The sequence below is a fragment of the Petaurus breviceps genome, unplaced genomic scaffold (genome assembly GCF_028583685.1).
Source record: "Petaurus breviceps papuanus isolate PSGF00001 unplaced genomic scaffold, PetGlider_PUasm1.0 79, whole genome shotgun sequence".
Lineage (NCBI taxonomy): Eukaryota > Metazoa > Chordata > Mammalia > Diprotodontia > Petauridae > Petaurus > Petaurus breviceps.
The window spans coordinates 286135-312697 of record NW_027186523.1 but is presented as its reverse complement, the minus strand read 5'-3'; the positions used below and the strand labels follow the sequence as shown (position 1 = coordinate 312697).

The 26563-nt window shown below is 36.6% G+C and overlaps 1 protein-coding gene across 4 annotated transcripts in view; it reads left to right on the top strand.

Moving 5' to 3' along the window:
- The window catches only part of LOC138175776 (ATP-binding cassette sub-family C member 9-like), a 204294-nt gene that overhangs the window by 153200 nt on the left and 24531 nt on the right, over positions 1-26563 (top strand). For all 4 annotated transcript variants that reach the window (XM_069106237.1, XM_069106236.1, XM_069106238.1 and 1 more), the window contains 4 exons: positions 15843-15953; positions 18911-19031; positions 20738-20868; positions 23104-23182. In XM_069106237.1, coding sequence (XP_068962338.1) covers positions 15843-15953; positions 18911-19031; positions 20738-20868; positions 23104-23182 — 442 coding nt within the window. The remainder of the gene's footprint in view (positions 1-15842; positions 15954-18910; positions 19032-20737; positions 20869-23103; positions 23183-26563) is intronic.

Below are 26563 nucleotides of genomic sequence, written 5' to 3'. Positions count from 1 at the left end.
CAATTCCCCACCTTCCCCCCCCCAAAAAAAAAAAAAAAAAAAAAAAGTAATATAAATAAAAAGTCTTCCTTCTCTTTGTTTTAAAATTTTTCATTTTAACAAGAATGCTCTTACTTTCCTCAAGTTTCCAGTTAGTTTCTTAATTTAATATCTCTTTAAAAAAACATTTTATTTTTGTCTTTTGTTGTTACATCACCTATATTTCCTAATGTATACTTCTCCTTTCCCCCTCTCAGAGAGCCTTCTGACATTATTTATATACAGTATTCTTCACTCATGGTCATTCCCATCTTTCCTATGAAACAGGGGGTAAGGATGACTTTTCATGTCTCCTTTAGGACCAGGCTGGGCTATTATAGTTTCAGGAAATTCTTTCCATTAACAATATTGTAATTGTATATATTATGTTCCAAGTTTTGCTTATTTAAATTTGTATCAGTTTTGTATCAGTCTTTCCATGTTTTCCTTGATTCATCATATTCATCCTTTCTTATAGCACAGTAAAATTCCATTATGCTCATGCACTATAATCTGTTTAGCTATCCTCTAATCAATGGCTATGTACTTCATACTCAGTAATTTGCTGCTGAAAAAAGTGCTGCTATAAATATTTTTGTGTATGTGAGATCTTTTGGGGGGCATTGATTTTCGTTTTTTGGTTTTGGGTTTGTTTTTTTTTTCTTTTTGGAGGGGGGAAGGTAGGGCAATTGGGGTTAAGTGACTTGCCCGAGGTCACATGGCAAGTTTTGTGTTAAGTGTCTGAGGCAACTCAGGTCCTCCCGACTCCAGAGCCTGTGCTCTATTCACTGCACCACCTAGCCGCCCCCTGGGGGCATTGATTTTCTAAGGAGATATAACTAGTAGTGGAATTTCTGCATCAATGAGTATTGACATTTTTGCTAATTTTTTAGTATAATAATTCCAAATTGTTTTCTAGAATGGTTATGATAGTTCAGAGGTCCATCAATGGTGCACTAGAATACCTGTCTTTCCACAGCCCCTCCAAAATTGATAATCCTTATTTTTGTCATCTTTGACAATTTACTGGATGGTAGGAAAAATCTCAGAGATGTTTTGATTCTAATTTATCTTTACTTATTCAGAACATTCTTTTACATGATTGCTAATGGTTTGAAATTCTCTTGATATTTAAAAAAATATTTTAGTATTCATATATTGGGGGAATATTGGAGCATGGTTTGATATAACTTGGAGCTCAAAATATTTCGGTATAATCTGTCATCTTTTTTTCATTCATGTCTAAAAGACCATTTTAATGTATATACACACATACACACACACACACATATATAACTCCATTATTTAATAGATGGCCACTTCACCATTGCTTTCTTTCCTTCATCTTAATAGCCTGAATGGCAGCAGCAGTGTAGTAGAAAGTACTTGGACTTAGACTTGGACTCAAAAGCCCTAGTTTCAAGTCTTGAACTACTACATATTAGTTATGTGATCTTGAGCAAGTCATTTAACTTTTCAAAATCCCATGTTTTTTCATTCATTAAATTAAGATGATAACAATTATGTTGTCTACAAGGTGACCTTTGGTCACTCAACTGATTCTACTTACTCTAATAATTCCAGAGGTGTTCCAGTCCACTCAGCATATATGTTAGAAGAGTACCAAACTATTTATGTCTTTCAGAGCATAAATTCCTTTCTAGCCCTACCTAGTTCTTCTTCTTTCAGTGTTAGGGGGATTAAATTATTGCAGATTTGCACAGTGATTAACATTTCTCAAATCCCTCACTTCTAGATAACTCCACTTCCTTTTTATTAACTTACTATATTTCACTGAACTTTAAATTGTGACATTAGTATAGTGGGATCAACTACTCACAGGAACAAATACAATCATTTAAGTAGTGTTTACAGCATTTGATGCTTGGCATAGGACCAATAAAGGTAAGACAACAAAACAAATAAAATAGCCCATGAACTACAGCAGTGCTTCACATCTGCAGTCTCTCACGTGTCCAGGTAGCACCCAGGCAGTAGACAGAATGTTCCAAAAGCAAGAGTTCAAGGAAATGTTTCATTGTCTTAGTGCCCATAGCCACTCCTCCCACAAGTAGGTAGAGGTATGTAGACGATGCAGCATAGTTCACAACTGATGATTGACTTGCATATACAGGAGGGCTGCTCATTAGGTAAAGACTGAGAAACTGTGGCTCTCTTAGCTCTGGTGTGAACAGGAACTTCCCAGTTTCTAGAACATCCCCAATTGGTGTCCTGTGGCTAGAAGAAACTTCTTTTTCTTGCCCCATAAGTATGATCGTTTGAAGAACAGGAGTAGTAGACTCAATGGTAGGCCACAACAAGGAGGAGTCATGCTGGCCTGGAGGCTCTCCAACATTAAGACTTTTGTCTCTTATCCCTTTTGCCATCTCTCAAATTTAATTTGAGATGTTAAAAAATAAAGGTTAAAATACCAACAAATCAAAGAATGATAAAAGTCTAAAAGAACAGAATCATTTGGCTGGTAGAAACATGCGTTAGAGTGTGACCACCCGAGTTGCTCTGGCAGCAAATTAAGTATTTTTTTTTTCCTTTGGATGCCAAGTAATGAGGACTTTACTTGTGTGAAATGTATCACTACAACATAACCTTTGAAAGCTGCTTATGTTTAAAAAAACAATGTTTTCTCTTCATTCCTTTGCACTAAACAATTCCAGCTTCTCTGGCATCTGCATTCCCATTTGCAAAAATTGTGTAACTCTATCTAAAAGCTGTCTTTCCAAGGCTTTGTCTTGCTGTGTGGTGAAAGGATAAAAGAATATTCACATATGATGAAGCCAAAAAAAAATGAAAGAATGTCTTTAGAGTCAACAGACTTAGAATTAAAATGCTCCCATGAGTGAGTCTATATGAGGGATTGTGAAACAAAGGGAAAGTTGTGTTTTAGGCAATTCTAGGTGATTTCAGGAGTCTAAAATAGATATGTTCTATGCTATGGATTTTCATTTAGAGATCTTATTTTGTGTTTGTATAAGATTCCCTGTTGCAGGATAATGTGCCCAATATCTATCTAACATTTGGGCACTAATATGCCCAAGAGATCTATCCACCACCCTTCAGTTGTCTTCAGTGATTTTTGTATATTTCCTAGATTTGTAGATAATTGTGACTTTCACTAGAAATCCATTTGCAAGTATTTTTTGACCACTAGAAATCAGGCCAGGTATTTTTTTTGTGGCATATGCCTCTATACCTAGGAAAGAAAGCCTTCCTTTTTCTTGATGGTGTGTCAGATTTGAAAAGCCTGAACCATATAATTTCCTCTGGTCAGTTCCTCTGAAAGCATGAAAACTCTTCTCTTGAGTTGAACCTGTCAGCATCAGTTGGGCCAGGTTTGTTTTTCAGTGAATTCATTGAGCTGATTGATGATTTGGGCATTGTGTAACCACCCTACTAGCCAATGCCATTAACCCAAGTGTCCAGACTAAATATCCCATTTGAAGTTATCCAGAATTTCTGACTTTGGCTCCTCTATTCATTTTTTTACTTTTTCAGTGTCTATTTATTGACACAGAAAAATATACAGACATGCTCTTCAGTAGCTCTTACTAAATTTTTTTATACTAAAGGAGATGGAGACTAGCTGATCAATAGCTGATTTTAAAACTGTGGCTTAAGTGAAAGCCATAGCTAATCTAAGAGCCTCAGTCTTCTATACCACTATACTTGTTACTATAACAGAAAAGAAGGAAATGGAAGAGTTTTGATTTTTACTAGGAAATCACTCAGTAAGTGGTGACTTCTGTGATCCTATTCTACATGTAAAAGAAGAGAAGAGTAAGATGAAAAATGGTAAAGCATCAGCAGATTGTGACGAGTTTTGAATCCACCAGTGGAGATTTTTAACAAAGGAGTAGCATGTCTAGAATTATGCACAGGGAAGAAGGTATGAAGGGAAGAGTAGATATTGGAAGTCTTATTATAGAAGGATATTATAACAATATGGTAATACAAAGCATGTAGTAATATGGACCTATATAGAATAATGGCATGGGAACAGAGGGATGGGGAGGTGCACGAGAGTTTATGGGTAGAATAGGTTTGCAGATAAAATGTGAGGGAGAAAAGTCCAAAATAGTGCAAGATTTCAAATATAAGTAGACTCGTATAGTGATACCAGTGGTAGTATCATTGCCTAAAAATAGTTTTAAACTAAATAAAACAGGTTTTAGATAATAATTACAATTTGAACATCTTTAGTTTGAAGGACCAGTGATGCAGTCAGGTATAGATGTCCTGTAGGTTGGTAGAAACATGAATTAGAAACTCCCAAAAGAAATGGAAATCAGTCAATCAACATGCATTTTTAAGAACTTAATATCCACTAGTTACTTTCCTGGGTGCTGAAGATACAGAGACAAACATAAAATAAAGCCTGCCTTCAAGGAACTTATTTTCTATCAGATGAGACAACATATACCTACAAAACAATATACAGCTGCAAACCTTGTGGTGGGGGAAGGGGAAAGCACTAGCAGCTGGGGAGAACCAGGAAAGGCATCACACAGATGGTGGCATTTGAGTTGCATCTTAAATAAAACTATGGGTTAGAATAAGGTTTCTAGGGGAGGATGAATTACTAAAAGAAAAAAGAGATGGGTATATTGCCAATGTGATACCCATAGCAGCTGCTATGAATGCATGCGTATTTCCGGGGTAAATTCTCAAAGTAAATAACTCTCTTCCTCAAAGGCAAAACCAAAATATTTATTCAGATACCAGAAAGCCAGTTCCATCATGGTAACAAAGAAGTTTATACACATTGCCAGTGCAGGAAGCTCTGACATCCCCAAGCCTTCCCTCCATTAGACCTCCCCACAAACAAGCTCCCTTAGGCAAAATTCCTCCCTCTCGGTATGCAGGCATATGAATACATATGTGAATGTGTGTATATATGTTTACAGGTATACATAGATAGAGGGCACGGGACCAATTTAACAGGAAGGGATGATACTTAAAAGGTGAAATTAAGAGGTGAGAGGGATATAATGAGAGGAGATGGGGAGAGACAGAGTGGGGCAACTATCTCATACAGAAGAGGCAAGGGAAAATGGTTACAATGGAGGGGAAGAATAGGAAGGCAAAAGGGAATGGGTCAACCTTATTCCTATTGAATCTGGCTTGAGGAGGGAGGGAAATACACACTAAATAGGGGATCTCACCCTCCAGGAGAATGGGGGGAGAGAGGATGTGAGGGGGGATGATGGAAGGGAGGGCAGGCTGGGGGGGAGGGAAGTTGGAAGCACCCACTTTTGAAAAGGGACAGGATCAAAGTAGAGAATAGAACAAGTGGGATGTGGGATAGGAGGGAGGGAAATATAGTCAGTCTTTTACAATATATCTGCTATATTATTGTTTTGCATTAGCCACACATGTACAACCTATACTGAACTGCTTGTCTTCCCAGTAGGGGTGGGTGATAAGGGAGGAAGGGAATGAATCTGGAATTCAAAGTTTTAAAATCAAATGTTTAAATATATATATACTATTATCAATATTGTTTTACATGTAATTGGGAAATATAGAGATCCACCATGCCCTACTGGAAAAGTTGAAACGGGTATGGGAGAAAATATGGGAGAGAGCAGATCAGAGGTGGGGATATCCTGTGGGACTGCTGTTTTGGGGGGATGGGTGGGGGAAAAACAGGGAGAAAATTTGTAACTCAAAATCTGGCGGAAACGAACGATGTAAATCAGAAGTTAATAAAGCATTTAAAAAAAAAATTCCTCCCTCTCTCACTCATGCTAGCTGGTTTGCCTGGCTCTCTGCCAGCTCTGTCTCAATCTGTCTTCTGCTAGGCAAGCTCCTCTCACCATGGGTTCCATGTGACTTAAGATGTGGGCTGGGCCCCAAAGCAGGTCACATGGGCCTATTTGGGGCAGGGAAGATCTTCACAATCCCCTAAAATTACAATGGGTTAGAAAGACAATTAGGAAACTTTAGTGGAGTGAGGAAAGAAGCTATTTGAGTGGAGGATCAATGATGTATGAGGTACTGAAAGTCAAAAGAAGAGAAAATACCAAAAAATGAAGGTTTGTGTAAAGGTGAATAAAGATTTGATGGAAGTCTCCAGATTTCATGTAAATAAGAATGTTTAGAATAAATAACAAAATGACATAGATGTATGTATTGGAGTAACTGACTAGATCAGAATTCTCTTCTAAACCATTTTGCAATCTCCCAAGTCAACACTATTCTTACATGAAATGTAGAAGCCAAGGATATGTGTCTCCAGACTAACCTCTCCCTATTTCAATGCCTTTTCATCCTGCTGTAGTATTTTCTTCTTCTCCAGGTATCCAGTATTCTCATGACTGGCCCCTCCTGTCAAAAAGGAAAATGATTTTATTAACTTATTCACACCAAAGTTTTATAAATTCTATTTGCTACCTTATCCAAAAATAGTCATATATTTAGTAGACTATAAAAGAGGCAATGTTTAATACAAAAGAACAAATTATTTATTTATGGTAGAATCGGGAGTATCAGCATATCTCATATTTTGTCAAGTAGGCCTATCCAAGCTATACATAACCTATTTCATCAGCAAACAGAAATGAGATAAGAACAAGGGGTTTTAATGAGAGTGTCAAATAAACTTCCTAACAATTAGAGTTGTCCCAAAATGGAATAGTCTGCCTTGAGAGGTGATGTGTTCTCCCTCCTTGTAATTCTTCATCAGAAGCTGAATGACATTATCAGCTTATGTATAGTGGGGATTTCTTTCAGTTAGACTAAATAGCGCTGAAGTCCCTTCTACCTCCTGAATTCTGTGACTTTTTGCAATGGAGTGCTTAAGAGACTTTTCAGGGAATGGAATTTGTCCAAGCAAATAAGTAGTTACATGGCCCTGCCTTTTTGAAGAAGGCTCCAAAGAGGATAAGCAAAAACAAAAACAGAATGCAAAGGATAGTGGATTTTATGCTGAAAGAGACCTTAAAGTCCATCTGATTCATTTTCCTCATTATATATATGAAGAAATAGAAGCTCATAGAAATGAAATGATTTCCCCACATTTATACAAAGGTGCAGAGCCAGAATGTGTGCTTCACTTCTGTACTTTTAAGGTGAAATGTTAAATTTACTTCTACCATGTTTGATAGCATCTAAATGATGGCATGATTCTTATTTCAGGGGAAAGTCAAGATAGTCCTAAGATTAGTCTTTGAAAATAATAAATAGCTATGGTTTCTTACCTTCCCCTCAAACTATACCCCCCAACCACTGCACTCCAATTCATTCTAGCCCCAAGCCAGGCTCAATATCTTTCTTTAAAGTCACTGACTCTTCTAAAAAATAATTCCACATCAACAGTTCACCTGCCACAATCAAGTTTCATGAAATTGCATACTGTACAATGAATCAAGATGTCTGGATTCCAGTCCTGGTTCTTCTGCTAATTAGGTGTGTGAGCCTGGGTGATTTACAATTCCTCTTCTCCTCAAAACTGAGCTAGTATCTGCTTTGCCTCCCTCACAAAATACATATGAAGGTGTTTAACGAAGCATTATAGAAAGACACTATAGAAGGATCAAGTATCAGTGTTGAGGGCTAGACATCATCATCATTCCCTGCAGTGATTTTACATCTATGCTGCAATACTGTGTACAGATGTATATGTATCACAAAATGCAAAAGGATAAAACTACCATTTTAGCTCCACGGAACTGCCAATGATCTTTTTTTTTCTTTGCTTTTCTTTTTGGAGGGCAGTTGGGGTTAAGTAACTTGCCCAAGGTCACACAGCTAGGTGTGTGTGTGTGTGTGTGTGTGTGTGTGTGTGTGTGTGTGTGAAGTGTCTGAGGCCAGATCTGAACTCAGGGCACCAAGGATCTTTTAAAAACAATTGTTGACCAAATTGTTTTTGACAGCAAATTCCACAGATGATGTAAATATTGCTTTGCTCGCCTTTTGTGGTGGGACATATTAAAGTGATGCCCTGCGTCTGTGTTCACTATCCCTTGTTAACACATGGTATGTCTCAATTAAGTAGATCTTGATTGGTTTATTTTTAATTGAAGTTATGGTGCTAGTTGTACACAATTGCACGAGGGCAGCACCTAACATATCTATCTAGGTTATCTGCAGTTTATGAATGTCGACATGCTGCCAAATAACTCTTTTCTCCTTCTTTTAAAATATTTACAGCAGAAATTAATATTTGGATTTTCTTCTTCAATACTGAGCTAAAAGTAACCAAAACACACTCTTTGCACAGAAGGAAGGCACATAATTTGGAAATAAATACTATAGGTTTTTTTCTGTTCTTGCAGCACCTTTCATGCAAATGTTTCAACATATTTTAAAAACTTTAACTAGTGAGACCACAGTTATCTTCCTTTTGCTTCCATAAGATATCATTAACAATACAAAATACTAGAAAGACTATCGGATTTGGAATTAGCTCCTGGACTCAAATACCTGTTCTTCCACCCACTTTTGTTCTTTTTAAAAATTGTATTTACTTTTAGTTTACAATATTTAGTTCCACAATCCTTGAGTTTCAAAATTTCTCCTCCTCCTTCCCCCTTCCCCCCCCCCCGCCATGGCAGCATGCTATCAAATATAGGATTTACAAATACCTTAACATTAAACATTAGTCAAGTTGTAAAGAAGGATTATAATCAATGGAGTGAACAATGAGAAGGAAGAAACAAAAAAAAAGAGAGATGGCAAGTAGTTTGATTCAATCTGCATTCAGACTCTGTAGTTCTTTCTCTGGATTTGGATAAACCTTTCCATCATGAATCTTTTGGAGTTGTCTTATAACCCTGCATTGCTGAGAGGAGCCCAGTCTATCAAAGCTAGTTGTCACACATATAATGTGTCTGTAATTGTGTACAAAGTTCTCCTGGTTCTGCTCTCCTCACTCAGCATCCATTTATAGAAGTCTTTCCAGGTTATTATGCTCCTCATTTTTTATAGCACAATAGTATTCTATTACATTTATATTCCACAACTTGTTTAGCCATTCCCCAACTGATGGGCATCCCATCGATTTCCAATTCTTTGCCACAACAAAAAGAGCTGCTATAAATATTTTTATACTTCTATGATCTCTTTGGGATACAGCCCTAAAAGTGGTATTGCTGGGTCAAAGGGTATGCACTTTTTTTATAGCCCTTTGGGCATAGTTCCGGATTGCTCTTCACAATGGTTGAATCAGTTCACAACTCCACCAACAATGCATTAGTGTTCCAATTTTTCCACATCCTCTACAGCATTCGTCATATTCCTGTTTTGTCATCTTAAGTCAATCTGACCAGCAAGATGTTCTACCTACTTTCTGTGTAAACTTTGATAAATTACTTTACCTTTCTAGGTCTCAGTTTCTTCGTCTAGAAAATATGAATGTTAGTCTGATGATCTGTGATCTCTGTTGCATCAGATCATGACTCATCTGGGGTCTTTTATCCTATGCGATTGTTGTGTGAGTCTTCTAAAAATCTTCCATATTGGAAAGACTGGAAGCCTTCCAAGAAGCCTATATTAAGTCCTCACTCTGTGTTAGCCATTGTGTTAAGCTCTTGAGATGCAAAGAGAGGCAAAAAACAATCCCTCCTTTAAAGGAGCTCATAGTCTAATGGGAGAGAGGACTTTTAATCCTTTGTTAGGTATTCGTTCAGCACTCAGATTGTCTATCTATTATCCCTTATTCTTGCTATCTAATCGATCCACCATCTTTCCCAGTCATCTATTTCCTTGATGACATATTTACACTGCTTTTTGCATGCAAGCCATTGTGATGTATCATGCTACTTTTGTCCACCATGTATTTATTGTATTTGAGTATACCTTAAATGTTAATTGTTCTGAGGTCTTGGTATTCTTTTAATCAAGGTTATTTGACATTAGCAGCAGAATGTTGTCATTAAACAGATGGATCTTCATATTAAGGAGAAATTTGGCACTGTTGAAATTTGTGTATAATTTTTAAAATGCAATTTATCCTATTCTCCTCAATTCTGAATCTTACCCATTCTCTCCATATTATCTATTCAAGATATATGTGTGTGTGTTTGGTATTTACTTATCTGTGGAAATATCATATTCCCCTAGAAGGAAATAAGCTCCTTGGCAGCAAGGACTATCTCACTTTTGTATTTGTATCCCTGGCATATAGACTATTTCTGACAGGAATTTATCCCAAGAGTTTAATCATAGATTTGCCTCATTCTTATGACCATGAAATGCAGATTCTTTGTTTTATGGGTGAACCAGATTATAAAATTGAATTGGATGTGAAGTTCATTTTGTACTTATATCTTGAATAGGTAATATGGAGAGAATGGGTAAGGTTCAGAATATAAGAGAATGGGATAAGTTGCCTTTTAAAAATTATACAAAAATTTCAACAGTGCCAAGTTTCTCCTTTGTATGGAAGATCCATCTGTTTTATACAAACACACATGCACACACACACACACACACAGAAGTTCTGTGGTGAGGGTGGTGAGCAGCGTTATCTAGTCATTCTCATTTTGCCTACTCTGACTCAGTTACCAGATGGATGTCCCAGTACAAATACTCCTTTGCTTTGGGAAATTGTACCAGATCATCTGTAATTTTTTTTTATCTTTTGTAGCTCCAAGCCTCTAGCCAGACAGTGTCCTTTCAAAAACATCTTAGTAATAGATCTATTTCTTCCTCTTCTTTGAAAATACTCTCTCTCCCATTGCCTTCTTGTTTCTAATAAATACACCCAGACTAGCAAAGGTCTGTCATTAACAGTGTGTTTAAAGACAAAGCAAGCATGTAAAAAACAAAGCAAAACATGCTTTCCAGGGTCTAGAAGGAAAGGTGTCAGGCTTCCATAATGGAGCCCAAAGGGAGAAAAAGAATATACAGTATTCCTACCTTGCAGTCTGTAGTTCATGGGGATTTCAACAACACAGCTTCTGTTCCAACCTTCCATGTACCCAGTCTGATCACGCATCTTTGTTCCAAAAGTCATAGAATTTGAGATTTGGAAGGCATTTCAGTAGTCATCTATTGCAAACCCTAACTGAAAGGAATCCCATACTTAGCAAATAATCATTCACCTTCTGCTTCAAGACCTTTAAATATGGAGAAAACCTTCACCCCTAATGATAATCCATTGCACTTTTGTGTAGCTCTAATATTTAGGAAGATAATTCCTAATATCAACCTGAAGTTGACTCCCCTCTAAGGTCGAATGGAACAAATCTAGTCCTCCAAAGGACAACAGTTCTAATACTTAAAGACAGTTATCTTTTTTAACTTTTTTTTTTGGAGGGGAGAAAGCAAAGCAATTGAGGTTAAGTGACCTGACCAAGGTCACATAACTAGCAGGTGTGTCAAGTGTCTGAGGTTGGATTTGAACTCAGAAGACAGTAATCTTGTCTACTCACCCAGACTCATCTCTTTTCTAAACTAAACATGCCTGATTCTTTCAACTCGTCCTCATGTAACATGTGCTCAGCATCTTCGTTGCCTTCCCCTGGACACTCCAGGTTATCAATGTAAGTAAAATGTACAAATGTAATTTGTAATCTGCCATTCTTCATATAGAATTATGATGCTAGTAACTCACCATCAGCAGGGTATATCCTCTGAAATGAATTGTTTCCGATAGTGACGATAGATTTATTACATGTATCCGCACTCTTCTTCTTCCATCCCCTTTGTGACTAGCAGTACAAGTTTTTGACAAAGGTAATAAAATATGCTACGTTAATTTTGCTAATAAGATTACACAAGAATAAACAAGTCTGAATTTTTGTTTTATTAACATAATGGCATTTTATTTGAAATAGATGCCTTTTGAAACCAAGGTACTCTGTCCTATAACAGACTTACATAGACAAGATTCATTTCTGAAGAATCTTAACCCCAAAGAAAAGGATCCATTCTTTTTCTCTTACCCTCTGGCTCATCATATCTTCACCTGGAGTTACTTCAGGAAAATCTCTTTAAACACATTTTAAATTCAGCTTATGTCCAGGTCTTCCCCCCAAAAATTAACAGAGTCCCTTCTAGAAAAGTTATTCAATGTACAAGTTAGTAGATGTCAAAAATGTAACAGTAGATTTTCATCAACCGTAAGAGAAACAAAATATGAAACAGTAACCTATCACAAAAGACTTATAGGAACCCATAAATAGAAAACACCACACATGAACCACTCAAACGACTCATACTGAAGACGTTCATAAACAGATACTGAAACATATTACTCATCATTCTATTATGCTCTCCTCGAGGTAAAGATCCCCAGGAGATTGACTCATGAGACTGCTAAAAGGTTTTCCTTTTTACCTCCGTCTGTACTGGCTGAGTAACAGCTTTAAGGACCAGATCTCCTGGCTAACCAGGTCATATTTGGGGCTTTTAGGTACCAGGATGATCCTGCCAGCAATGTCCCTCCTCAAGAAGTGACAGTGTTGTAACAAGTATCTCCTGCTGTCAGTCAGCCTATGGACTTCAGAAGTCACAAAGTCAAGAGTTACTGAATTAACCACCAAGTTCATGAATTAACCATCAAGGTTAGAAGCATCACCTTTGTTCAGGGAAAGAAACAAAGCAAAAGAGAAAGCAAGGGACATGTAATAAAGTCTCAGGCTCATTCACATGTACTCACTGCCATATGCATGCAACTTTCTATGGAGGGAGAAGAGAGCAAAATCCATTGGGAAGTTCAAGGGAAAGCTATTGCAGTTCTAAGGTAGACCTTCAAGAAATTGGAAGAAAGATAAAGGCAGAGATTTCATCCTCTCCTTTTAAGCTTACTTAGTGGACAGCTCTTCTTAATTGGGACCATTTTTCTTTGGCATATCTCCTACTGTCACACTCCCCACCCTTATCACAGGTACCAGCCAGTAAGTCTCTGGTCATACATACACTTTATCAAGGGTCCAAAGCATGTATGTCAATAGAAATGGCATTGCTCAACCTCGTCATTCTTATATTATAAAAAAGATTACATTTTTAAAAAAATATCATTTATATTATGCCAAACATATGGCTTTAACTAACTTGTGGAATGAACTGGATTACTTTCTGTATTCAAAAATTTTTGAAGAGGTTGGGTACTTATTCTGAGGGGTCTGATCAGGCAGATAGAGAGATATCAGATAGAGGACATATCTGCCCTGGACAAGTCATTTGTACCTTCTAGGCCTTAGTTTCTTTATCTTGTTTAGACTAAGTGATTTCTAAAGTCCCTTCCAGTTCTAAAATTCTGTGGTTTTAAGTTTCTGCTTCTTTTATATGTAACATAGTACATCTTTTCAATAGACTCTAAACTCAGTCTAGTTGGACTTTGTACCATCCCTTGTATAACCCTCCACACTTTCCAGCTTCTATGACCTTTGTTCATACTTCCCCCCCTCCCCCCGTACTTAGAATGTACTCATGGATTGCCAAAGGGAAAAAAAAAGATTTTCATCACAAGGTACCAGCTTACTGTTGATATTTTTTTCAATTGATGTTGGTCCTCAGAAAAAAGGCATTAATCTGTTACTCTGTCTAAAACTGATGTCTTTCTAGCATGGTACAACATACTAGAATTTCTCCTATGCTTTCATATCCTTCCAGAATTGAGAACTACCTCCATACCACAATGAGGCATTGGAGTAAGACTTTTTTTTTTGCTTTTTGGAGGGGGGGGAACGCAGTTAAGTTGTGGTTAAGTGACTTGCCCAAGGTCACACGGCTAGTAATTGTTAAGTGTCTGAGACTGAATTTGAACTCAGGTCCTCCTGACTTCAGGACTGGTGCTCTATTCACTGCACCACCTAGCTGCCCCAGAGTAAGACTTTGTGGAAGAAAATATAGTATCCCAATGTGCTTATTATCTGCTGACTATCAAAAAGTGTTTGATGTGGTAGGACAAAATGTCTAAAAAACTCTTAAGGCAGAGTGTCTCCCATACATACATCAAAAACAATCAGAATTCCCAGGGATATATAGCAACACAAATAACCACATTCAATGACCCTTTGATAATAAATCCATGGAGGCATAAAACAGGGAGATATATGCATAGAAAAGATGTTTATCATCATCATGAATCCAGCACAGAGTCCAAGTTGTGAAGGAATTGTCTGTGGATAGTGAGTGCCTCAAGATGCTGCTATTTGCAGATGACATTGTATTATATAACATCAAGCTTTAGGACACTGAAGAAACTTCTGGAAGAGGTCTGTAACAATTCAGAGAAGTTTGAGCTGCCCATCCACACAGGAAAACCAAGTGGATGAGGAATGTCTATCGCCAATATTTCAATTAGCATTTGGATGTACATCCTGTAGCATTTGTCCAATCGGTATGATTCGTTGGACAGATAGTACAGATGGTCAGTGAGCTGAACTCTGAGTTAAAATAATGAAGGAAATGGGACTGTCTTGCTTTTAGAAAATTATAGAGCTCCTTTGTTGACCCCAGGGTTTTTGTTAAAGTAAAGATCCAATTTTCTAATACCAATATTCTACCAGTGTTGCTATATGGCATGGAGACACAGAACGCCATTGTTTCTAAAGAACTAAAAGTAGGTATCACACAGAAGACAGTGGAGAGTGTATGCTTGATATGAATAGACTGCAACATGTAACCAATGAAAAACTCTGCAGAAGAGCAGAAGTAAAGGGGTCATCAATGAATTGTAAAACAGAAAGAAAAGATGGGGTCGATCCATGACAAGAGTAAGGAATAACAGGTAGACAAGAGTACTCTATTGGTTCCCTCACAATGGCATGAGAAATTGAGAAAGGTTTCTAGCATATTGGGTAAATTCCTTTTAGCAAATTTTAGGGATAGCATAAAAAGTCACACAGGATAAGGAAGCATGAATGGGTCGAGATCTATATTATTGGAGGGAATTGGTTAATTGATGAAATCGCAGATCGATTTGAATATTTGAGAATGCCTTTGCCATAATGCCTCTTTAATTCTTACCTAATCTTGTGAATCCCAATTCAAATTTCATACTCCCAGGGGGCAGGCTATATGAAAGAGCAATTTGGACTGAAGACATGTTTGAGTCCCAATTTGATTGCCACCTCTTCATCTGTAGGGAAGTCTGAGACTGGGCTTCCTCATCAGTAAAATGAGGGGCAGGGATTCGATGACTTCCAAGATCCTTTCTATGTAAAGCCTTCCCTTATTCCTAAAGGTTAGAAGTGATGTTTTCCCTCAGCCATCACTTAGTTCTATGCATGTACCACTCTTACATGGGTATTTTATATGATTTTATATTATAGTGATTTTGCACGTGTTGTCTTCCCAAAAGGGAGGGAGCCATGTCATATCTTACAGTGTTGTATTCACTAGAGATGGCTAAGAGATGTTCATTGGCTTGATGAGTGTTGTATGATAGAATGTGATGTGACATGATACCCCAGACCAAAAAAAAAATCTGACTGGCATTTCAGCAGCTTCATTCTTTACTGAGTTTCTGAGAGATAAATGGTCCAAATTTTAATAGGCAGACGGGAATAGAGTCCTGCCAAGGCCATGGCTTGCATACTAAAGAATTAGCACTAGCAGTCACAGCACATTGGTGAAAAGCCATGAATTAAAACACAGACACAAATAAAGACAAAGTGCTAAAATTAGAGACACATAGAATTGCCAATCTAACAAAGAAATTTTCCACTTAACGTCATCTCTAACATTCCTCTAAAGCTCTAGATATTTAGGCTTATAGGACATATAGGAAATGTGGAATAGTGTGTTCTTTCCTGTAGAATTCTCTGGTGGTCACTCCCTTGTGGAGACCCTTCCCTGGTTTAGTCTCATTGATTTGGAAATCTGGAAATAACTCATTTGTGGTTGCTTTTTAGGATTATCTGGGTGCATGTATTGTTCTCACTGCAGCTGTTGCATCTATTGCTTCGATTACTGAAACTTCTTATTCTGGTCTGGTGGGGCTGGGCCTCCTGTATGCACTTACGGTATGTATGAAGAATAATTTAAAGGAAAATAGACTTGTGCATAACATTATGTATGTGTGTGTACATATACACACACATATACACACCTATATTTACATACATATATACACATGCATACATATATTTTTAAAACCAACATATAGATATCTATCTAGGTCAGTTCTTGTTAATATGTGGTAGGGGAAGAACTTGAAACAAATAGCAAAATGAGTGTCTTGTACATACTGGATTCAGACCAAAGCCAAACAAGTTCAGAACAACTTGGAGTAGATTCAGGCTCTATGAGCCAATTTTTTTTTAATTGCAAGAACTCTACCCTCCCCCTCCACCCCAGTGCACACGAACACACACACACACACGTTCACATACTCTGTGTTCCTAAGTCTATAAGAAAAAATACATAATACTTATTTAACCACACTCCATTTTCCGTGTTGCCACATAATAGTTTATACAGACTGTTTTTATAAATTAAGAATTGAGAAATGAATTGAATTATTGTTCTAATTCAGGACACCAAAAAACAAACTATTTTTTCCTCCTTCAATTAAGTCACTATTAAGGTCCTAGGTATATAGATTTCATTTATAGAGATTTTCATTTGGTTAAGGAAAGTAGATTGTTGCATATAACATTATTTAATAATAACAATTAGAACTTATGAAGTACATTATATCTATAAGATTTGGAAGTAGAATCAGAAACCATCTGTATCAGGGTTTCTTAACCAAAGGTCCATGAACTTGTGTGTATGTTTTATATTTTAATAACTGTATTTCAATATAATTGATTTCCCTTGTAATCATATTTATTTTACGCATTTATAACAGTAATAGAAGGGGTCCATAGGCTCCATTAGACCATGCCACAAAAAAAAATGTTTAAGTTTAATCCAAAGAATTTTCTCCACCATATATCTGAAAGTAGTCAATAAGCCTTAGTCTGAAGATTTCCAAGGAAGGAGAATTCACAAACTTCCAAGACTCATTCTACTTTTGGATAGCATTTTTATTAGTAAAATGTTCTTGCATAAGGCCTTAAATTTCTTTTTTCAACTTCTACCAATTGGTATTAGTGCTTCCATCAAATCAGATTAGATGATTCATTAGAGCATGTCCAATCAGCCTCTTCTGAATTCACCTAATTGTACCATCCTCTAACTCACCTCTCTCCCTTCTGTCAACAAGAATAGCAGAACAAACTTTGCTTTGGACATTCTAGATAAATGATATCTACATAATTCCCCTGATCTACCAGTATAATAATCCTGTCAAAAAGAAAATGAGATTAGTTTGTCATTTTCTGTTAGGTCTGTTCCTTGAATTTTGTCTTCTATGTATTTCTGGCTATCTCTACAGTTATTCTACTTCATGCCTTGTAGCTGTTCTCTGCAGGATCTAACTTGGTATATAAATATAGGCAGCTACCTATCTCTCCGTCCACCCCCCCCCCCCGCCACTTCCTATTCTGTTTAAATTTGATTTTCATAATACCAAGCAAATACATTCTTGCCAGACCTTGTTAGTTGTTTTCCATCCCTACACACCTGTCATTTTTTTAAGCCATATTCCAGACATGCAATCTTTTTTTTCTTTTTGGATGGAAGAAGACAGGGCAATTGGGGGTTAAGTGAATTGCCTAAGATCACACAGCTAGTTTTTGTGTTAAGTGCGTGAGGCCGGATTTGAACTCAGGTCCTCCTGACTCCAGGACCGGTGCTCTATTCACTGCTCCACATAGCCATCCCTGCAATCTTTATTTAATCTCACAATTATAAACATGTGGCTTCTTTAAGTATTATAATAAAAAGTGTATTTATCTGAGAATTTCCATTTTTTGGATTGAATGTCAAGGTTTCTTGTTATTTGGGGTGGATTTTTTATCTTGGAGCCAGAAATATTTTGTCTAGGAATGCAGCTTCAATTTTATAATGGAAAAATTGAGAGAAATAATTAATTTTTTAGAAAGTGTCTTTACCGATGATTTTTAGGACCACATCTCTTGCATAAATCAAGCTGTTCTGTAATAACAATTCATTTCAGTACGTATTATAGGTAAGTATGAATTGGTAATGCTGGTTAGAATTACACTTGAACGCCTCAATCAGTCTAGTTGTCAGTGTAGTGCAGGGGAAGGAGCACTAAATCTGCCATCAGATGGACACCTGGATTTGACTCTATGTCCCACCAACCTGCATGACCACGGACAAGCCACAGATCCTCTGAAATTCAGTTCTTCATATATAAAATGAGGGAAGTAAGCCAGACAATCTCTCAGGTGTCTTCAAACTTTATATATAGATTTGGATAAAAATTGAATCTCTGCTTTGTTTTGTCTGGTTCATTCATGGTTATGGTATAATGTCCTGTGTCATATTAAAGTCAAAATATAAATAATTTGTCTAAGAATTATAGCTTTAAAAATTTACTTCGGAGATCTTTTAGAAAATAATTTTAAAATGAACATTTTTTAGCTTAGTTTATTTCTCCTTTTGATGTTATTATGTGTAACAAATCGTTTTCCTTGCTTAAGTCCTTTCTTCTCTACCTATGTAAATCTTCCCCATTCTTCAAGGTCTATCTCAAGGACACAGTATCTATGAAGTCCTTCCTACAATTCTAGCACTTCACAAACTCCCATATCCTCTACTCAGCTCTTCTCCTACATCATGATAGACTTCTAAAATGCTAAACTGTGTAATATATAAGCTAACACTTATGATCTAGTCTCTCATAGTATCTTCATATTGTTTCTTTGACATTAATTTTACATCTATATTGTATGTTTTTGAGGCCAAATCATGTCATATTTATTTTGCATCTTCATGGCATGGAGTATATGCTAAGAATATAAGACTTAAAACTTGATAGAATAATTTAAAAACTATTATCAAATGCCAAATAGTTACTTTAAAATAGTTCATTTAAAATTATTTACTTTCTTTTCTCCTGATACAGATAACCAATTATTTGAATTGGGTTGTGAGAAACTTGGCTGATTTGGAGGTTCAAATGGGAGCTGTAAAAAAAGTGAACAGTTTCTTGACAATGGAGTCTGAAAACTATGAAGGAGCAATGGGTATTGTTCTGTGTGTTATTTTCATAATCTTCATCTTTTCATTTTCTTTGCTTTGAGCTAAAAATTTCAGTGTTACTGTTCAGTGTATAAGTAGCTACAAACAATTTAAAGTCTAAAGAATTAATCATGCAACGATTACAAAATACTTCTTAGGGTTTGATAAACCTGGAGACCCCAGCTTCTGGGACAGGAACTCACTATTTGACAGACTGCTGGAAAAACTGGAAAACAGTATGGCAGAAACTAAGTATAGACTAACATCTTATACTGTATACCAAGATGTGGTCAAAATGGGTACATGATTTAGACATAATAAGTAATACCATAAGTAAATTAGTAAAGCAAGAAATTGTTTATCTGTCAGATCTATAAAAAAGTTAAGAATTTATGACCAAACAAGAGACAGAGAGCATTACTAAATGTAAACTGGATAATTTTAATTGTATCAAATTAAAAAGATTTTGCACAAATGAAACCAATGTAACCAAGATTAAAAGGAAAGCAGAAAGCTAGGAAACAATTTTTACAGCAAATGTGTCTGATAAAGGCCTCATATCTCAAATATATAGAGAACCAAATCAAATTTATAAAAATGCAAGTCATTTTCCAGTTGATACTCAAAAGATATGAACAGGTATCTTTCCCATGAATAAATCAAATCTATCTATGGTCATAGGAGCAAAAATACTCTACATCACTATTGATTAGAAGAATACAGACTAAAATAAATCTGAGGTACCACCTCACACCTATTAGACTGGCTAATAGATCAGAAAAGGAAAACGATAAATACTGGAAGGTATGTGGGAAAATTGGGACACTAATGTACAGTCGGTGGAGTTACAAACTGATTCAACCATTCTGGAGAACAATTTGGAATTTGATTGCCCAATGGACAATCAAACTGTGTATGCCCTTTGATCCAACAATACCTGTCCTAGATCTATTTCCCAAAGAGATTTTTTTAAATGCTTACTATCTTAGGGGGAGCAGAGTTAAGGGAAGGAGGGAGAAAATTTGGAAGTCAAAATTTTTAAAAGAATGCTAAAATTTGTCTTTTCATGTAATTAGGAAAAACACTATTAAAATAAAATAAATCATTCCTACCTTTAGTAGGACAAAATAGATCAATATTTCTAAAATATTCATATTACTGTTTTAATTAGATTCCTTATTATCTACTCTAGAATTATAATACCAAAGAATCATTTAATTTTGGACCTAGGTGTGAACCTTAAAAGTAATCTAGTCCAGACCTCTCAGTTCACAGATGAGGAAACTGAGTCTGAGAAAGGTTAAGTAAATGTCACAGTTGAGACTGGTAGGTCCAGAAGGCTCCCAGTTCTTCAGAGTTCTAGACCCTGTAAGGTGATATGATAAAAATGTGGACCTTAGTATTGGTAGGTTTTAAAGCTATGATTCTGAGCTTTGCTAGGCAAAAATGATTGGCAAGAATTTCAAAGCTGACATTTGAAAGGAGTATTTGAAAGTTAGGGAAGCAGGATCCTTGTTAACTATCCCAATATAGAGAAAGAAAAAGTTGAAGTTTTAGTTTTAAATTTCTCACCCAGAATATACTTTTACATAAATCAATACCACAAAATTCATATCAGTGTTACTTTAAATTTAAAAAGAGTTTAGTCTGAAGTAAAGGTTTAAAGTAAGTATATGGTTTATTTTTTTAAATTTTGTTTATCTTTTCCCAGATCCATCTCAAGTTCCAGAACACTGGCCACAGGAAGGAGAAATCAAAATTCATGATCTGTGCGTCAGATATGAAAATAATCTCAAACCAGTGCTTAAACATGTCAAGGCTTACATCAAACCAGGGCAAAAGGTATAGGAGCTCTCAGTGTCATCGTCTGGTTAATCTGAGGTTTGGTAATTGATTGATTATATAGAACAGATGAAAGTGAAGAGCAAGGATGACACCAAAGTCACTATCACATGAGATTGGAAAGCTGGTGGTATCCTCAGTATAAATAGGAAAGTTCAGAAGAAAGGTGGGTTTTGGGAAAAAAAAAAACTACTGAGTTCTGTTCTGTATGTGTTGGGTTTGATATTCCCATAGGACATTTACTATGAAATGGCATTTGCCCAAGCTGATTGACCATCTTAACCAAGCGTGTTTTGGAGGGGGTGGTCTTTATCCAACATACACTTTGACATTCAAATTATCTGCACTATGGAATAAAAATAAAAAGTGAAAGTATATTGGAAGTGAAAAGGAGAAAGATATTAGTGTTTTCTTATTGGTTTCATAAGTATATTTTCAAAACAAGTAGAATAGAAAGCAGGAAACTATTGATTGACATTATGGAATCTCTGCCTTCCCCATCCCAGTCTTTCCTTACAGTCTCATTAAATCCCTCCCCCTGTATTTTACAGTTGTGTTTTTCTCATATCTAAGAACTGATTTTCATCATGACTTTTCTTTGGTAATGACTTATTTTAACAGTGTTTCTGTAATAAGAAACTTTGCCATAGGGAGGTAGTTAGTACTCAGAGAAATCTGAACTTCTGGAGACCTCACATCTACTGAAATCCGTTGAGTTTTAAATTTACTATGGGAGGAATACTGCCATTGACCTTCATGGATAAAAAGTTATTCCCTAAGACGAGTAATCAGAGAAAATCCCCAGATGACCAAGAGAAAACTTTCAAGGGACTGGGCTGAAGAGATAGAGAACTGAACAATGGCAACAAAGCTTCCTCAGCAGGCTGTCCTTGATACCTCAGAGACTAGCATCTTATTTACCTCTCGATTATTCTTTTTTTAAAAAAAAGCAACACCTATTTTTTCTGTCCTCTTTCTTCCAACATGTCCCTGGCTATTAATTTCCCAAATCTTCTTCTTTGTCAAGAAAAAGAGAGAGACAGAGAAATAGGGACAAAGAGAGACAGATATGGAGAGAGAAAGACACAGAGAGACAGGCAGAGACAGAGAAAGGGAAGGAAGGGAGGGAGGGAAGGAGGGAAGGAAATAGGCAACTTATTTGACTTGAAATCACACCAAGCAGCCCCTTGAGAATTTTTGCACTTAGATTGCTTTTGGTCCCATAGTTATTTTAGTTATGGTATTAAAAAAAAGTAATGCTGTCAGTCTTATTCTACTAGTTATTATTCTTGAAATGATCACCTTTAAGACAGAGTAAGGCAACTTAATGTTCAGAAATCCAACTAAATACAGAGACCAATGATAAAGAAAGGACAAGACTGTGAGTGGATACAAAGAAAGCTGATGTAGACTGGGACTGTTAGTAGAGAAATTTAACTAGGAAACCAAGTTTGTGACTTAGTAATGAAAGTTCATGTATCAATGAAGAGGAAGATCAGTAAAAAAAAAAACCATCCACAAATAAAGGATTATACTATGAGTCTGTAAAAAGACTTTTGGCATTTTTTTTCTATCATGTTTTTGAGTTAAAAGTAATTTTGTACAATTTCTTTTCTTTTTCATTGGCTTGGTTTTGTGATTCATTTTTTCTGTCTGGAGGAGAGATGGTTGCTTGTCTGATCATATTCTCTGATCTCTTAGTACCCCACCCCCATTACACACACACCCTCTGTTCAAGAAACTTGAGTTGCTTCCTATTACATCTAGGCTAAAATATAAATTCCTCTGTTTGGCATTTGAATTCATTCACCATCTGACTCCAGTCTATCTTCCTATTTTCTCTTTATTTGTTCATACATACTCTACATCAGCCAGAATAGCTTACTTATGTTATCCATACATTACAATCCATCTTCTGCATCTCTACCTTTGAACAGGTTGTCCCCAATGCCTAAAATGTTTTACCTCCATATCTACTTGGATTCCTTAGCTCCCCTCAGGGCTCAGCTAATGTGCCATCTTCTACAGTAGACTTTTCCTAATTCTTCTAATTAGTCCCACTCTCTATACCCTCCCCCAAAATTACTTTGTCTTTACTTACTCCTGTACATGTGGCCCATCCCTGCCTCTCCACTTTCCGTTAGAATATGAGTCCTTGGTGGGGAGGGAATTTTTTGTAGCTCTAATTCTTTGATTGTCATATAATCACCTAACTGTTGGTTGTAATTGTCTTAGGTGGGCATATGTGGTCGGACTGGCAGTGGAAAGTCGTCATTATCATTGGCTTTCTTCAGAATGGTGGATATCTTTGATGGTGAGTTGCTAGGAATTTTCTGCTGGAACTTTCTTTTTCCCTGAAAAAAAAATTGCATACTAACTTGTTATTTATATAGTGGTGAAAATAAAATATTTCTAGAACTAAGTGCAGTAAAGTATTTTGAAATCCCAATGGTTTTAAGTCTGGCTTCCCACGTCAAGCACGTCAGGGTCAAAAATTCTGTTTTAAATATAGGAAAGAAAAGCCCACAGCTTATTGCATTTGAGAAAGTAAAGCATTTAGCCTTCATTCTTCTCTCTACTTTAGAAATCATGTTAAATTGGATTAAAATATGGTAGTATGGCAAAGAAAATGGATGAGAAGATATCAGGGAGGTAGAATTGATAGGACTTGGCAATTGATTGAATGTAGAGAGAAAGGGAGAAGGAATCAAAGAGGACTCACGAGTTTCCCATCTGAGTGATTGGAACCAACAGGAATAGGGAAATTTGAAGGCAGAATAACATTTAGTCATAATAAAAAAATCTTGTGAATGAATTTCATGGGACTTTTAAAAATAATATATGAACTTATCAAATGAAATTGCATATTTTGTGAGAAAGGCACAGTGTTTTTATGAATCCGATCTCATTTGATGATATTTATATGAAATTGTTAGTACTAATAATTAATATTACCATGACAAATAAAGCCATGGAAATAATGGATATTCATCCATGAAGAGGATCCATCATATTGCTTTATACAACAATTTCAATGTGGTATTCTTGAAAAACTGAGTACCAGTCATCCAACTTAACTATTAAGTCAAAGGATGGAACCAAGATGGTGGAGTAGAAGCATAAACTTGGCATGAACTCTCACTCCAATCACTTCCAATACATATAAAAAAATGATTCTAAACAAACTTTAGAACTACAGAACCCACAAAGAGACAGAGAGAAACAAATCTCCCGTTGAAGGCAGCCTGGCAGGCCGGCAGGAAATTACAGCATGCTGGGAACCAAGCACAGTCCCTTGTGAGCTATGGTTCTGGCCCCAGGATGGCCCAGACCAGCAGAAGCTGGAGCAGACTTCAGGAGAGTGAATCACCAGCAGTTGTGGTGGTCTCCAGACTTCTCAACCCATAAACACCAAAGACAAAGTAAAAACTCAGTGTGGAACTCTGTTGGAACAGGGGAGGATGGAAGAGCTGCAGTTCAGCCCCTGCCCCTGGAACAAGAAGAGGTGGAGGCACCTGCTTGGATCTGGATCCTGGTCTTGGGTGGTGGTCCTGGGGTGTGTGACCAGTGTGCCAGAGCTTCCAGGGGCTTTAGAGAGGGCAGCCTCCTAATAGGTCTAGCAGCTGCAAAATCCCAGCAATTTGGGACAAAGCTCTCCCCACTGTGTAAGCAGACCATAGCAAAGAGCTCAAAAAGTCAAGTAATTGGCTGGCAATATAAGCGAGCAGAGGAAGCAAAACAGATTATAGAATCCTTTTTTGGGGACAAAAAAGGATCAAGGCATGGAGTGGGAAGAAGACAGTGAAGCCAAAACTCCTGCATCAAAAGCCTCCAAGAAAAATATGAATTGGTTATAGTCCATGGAGGAGCTCAAGAAGGATTTTGAAAATCAAGTAAGAGAAATGGAGGAAAAATTGGGAAGATATGAGAATGATGCAAGAAAATTATGAAAAACAAGTCAACAGCTCGTTAAAGGAGACCCGAAAATACACTGAAGAAAATAACACCTTAAAAAATAGACTAACTCAAATGCAAAAGAAGTCCAAAAAGCCAGTGAGGAGAAGAATGCCTTAAAAAGTCATATTTGCCAGATGGAAAAGGAATTTCAAAAACTTACTGAAGAGAATAACTCCTTCAAAATTAGATTGAAGCAAATGGAAACTAATGACTTTATGAGAAATCAAGATATTATAAAATAAATCCAAACAAATGAAAAAATAGAAGGCAATGTGAAATTTTCATTGGAAAAACCACTTACCTGGAAAATAGATACAGGAGAGATAATTAAAAATTATTGGACTACCTAAAAGCCATGGTCAAAAAAAGAGCCTAGACAACATCTTTCAAGAAATTATAAATCAGAATTTTCTTGATATTCTAGAACCAGAGGGCAAAATAGAAATTGAAAGAATTCACCAGTTGCATCTTGAAAAAGATCCCCCCCAAAAAACTCCTAGGAATATTATATCCAAATTCCAGAGTTCCCAGGTCAAGAAGAAAATACTATAAGCAGTCAGGAAGAAACAATTTGATTATTGTGGAAACAATCAGGATAACACAAAACCTAGCAGCTTCTACATTAAGGGATCATAGGGCTTGGAATATGATATTCCAGAGGTTAAAGGAGCTGGGACTAAAACCAAGAATCACCTACCCAGCAAAACTGAGTATAATTCTACAAGGGAAAATATGGTTATCCAATAAAATAGAGGATTTTCAAGCATTCTTGATGAAAAAACCAGAGCTGAACAGAAAATTTGACTTTCAAATACAAGAATATATATGTATGTATAGGAGTGTCTATGTGTATATAAATATGTAAGTGTGGGCATATGTATTTTCGTGTGTACATAGAGGGCACAGGATGAGTTGAATATGAAGGGATGATAGCTAAAAAATAAAATTAAGAGGTGAGAGAAGGAGAAAGGGAGAGATAGATTAGGATAAATTATCTCATATAAAAGAGGAAAGAGAAAACTGTTACAATGGAGGTAGGGGGAGGAAGGTGAAAGGGAATGGGACAACCTTATTCTCATTGAATTTGGCTTAAGGAGGGAATAGCTTACACACTTAATTGGATAACTTACCCTACAGGAAAATAAGGGAGTAGGGGATAAGAAGGGGAATAATAGAAGGGAGGGCAGATTGGGGGAGAGGATAGTTAGAAGCAAACATCTTTGCAAAGGGATAGGGTCAAAGGAGGAAACTGAATAAGTGGGGGTGGAATAGGATGGAGGGAAATATAGTTAGTCTTTCACAATGGAAATGATATGGGTAACTATACATGTACAACCTATATTGAATTGCTTATCTTCCCAGTGGGGGTGGGTGAGGAGTGAAGAAGGGAAAAAATCTGAAACTCAAAGTTTTAAAAACAAATGTGTAAAAAATATTTGTATTTTACATTGTAGCGGCAAGCACCCCAAGCGTCCTCAGGGTTTGCTGCCCATACAGGTTCTTGGATCTGCCCTGATAAAGGAAAGCAACTCAAAATGGGTCAACAAGCCTACTTTAATCAGTCAAACATATATCGTTTACCTCGCTCAGGGGAAAAAGGTCAGCACCCCGAACTTCAAAGTATACAGGCAGAATTATCAAGACAGAAACAGATCAAGTGGACAGATTTCAAACTGTCCAACCATTACATCCATACCCAATCAACATCTGGGTTTCAACATCTGGTCTTTTCAAAGCT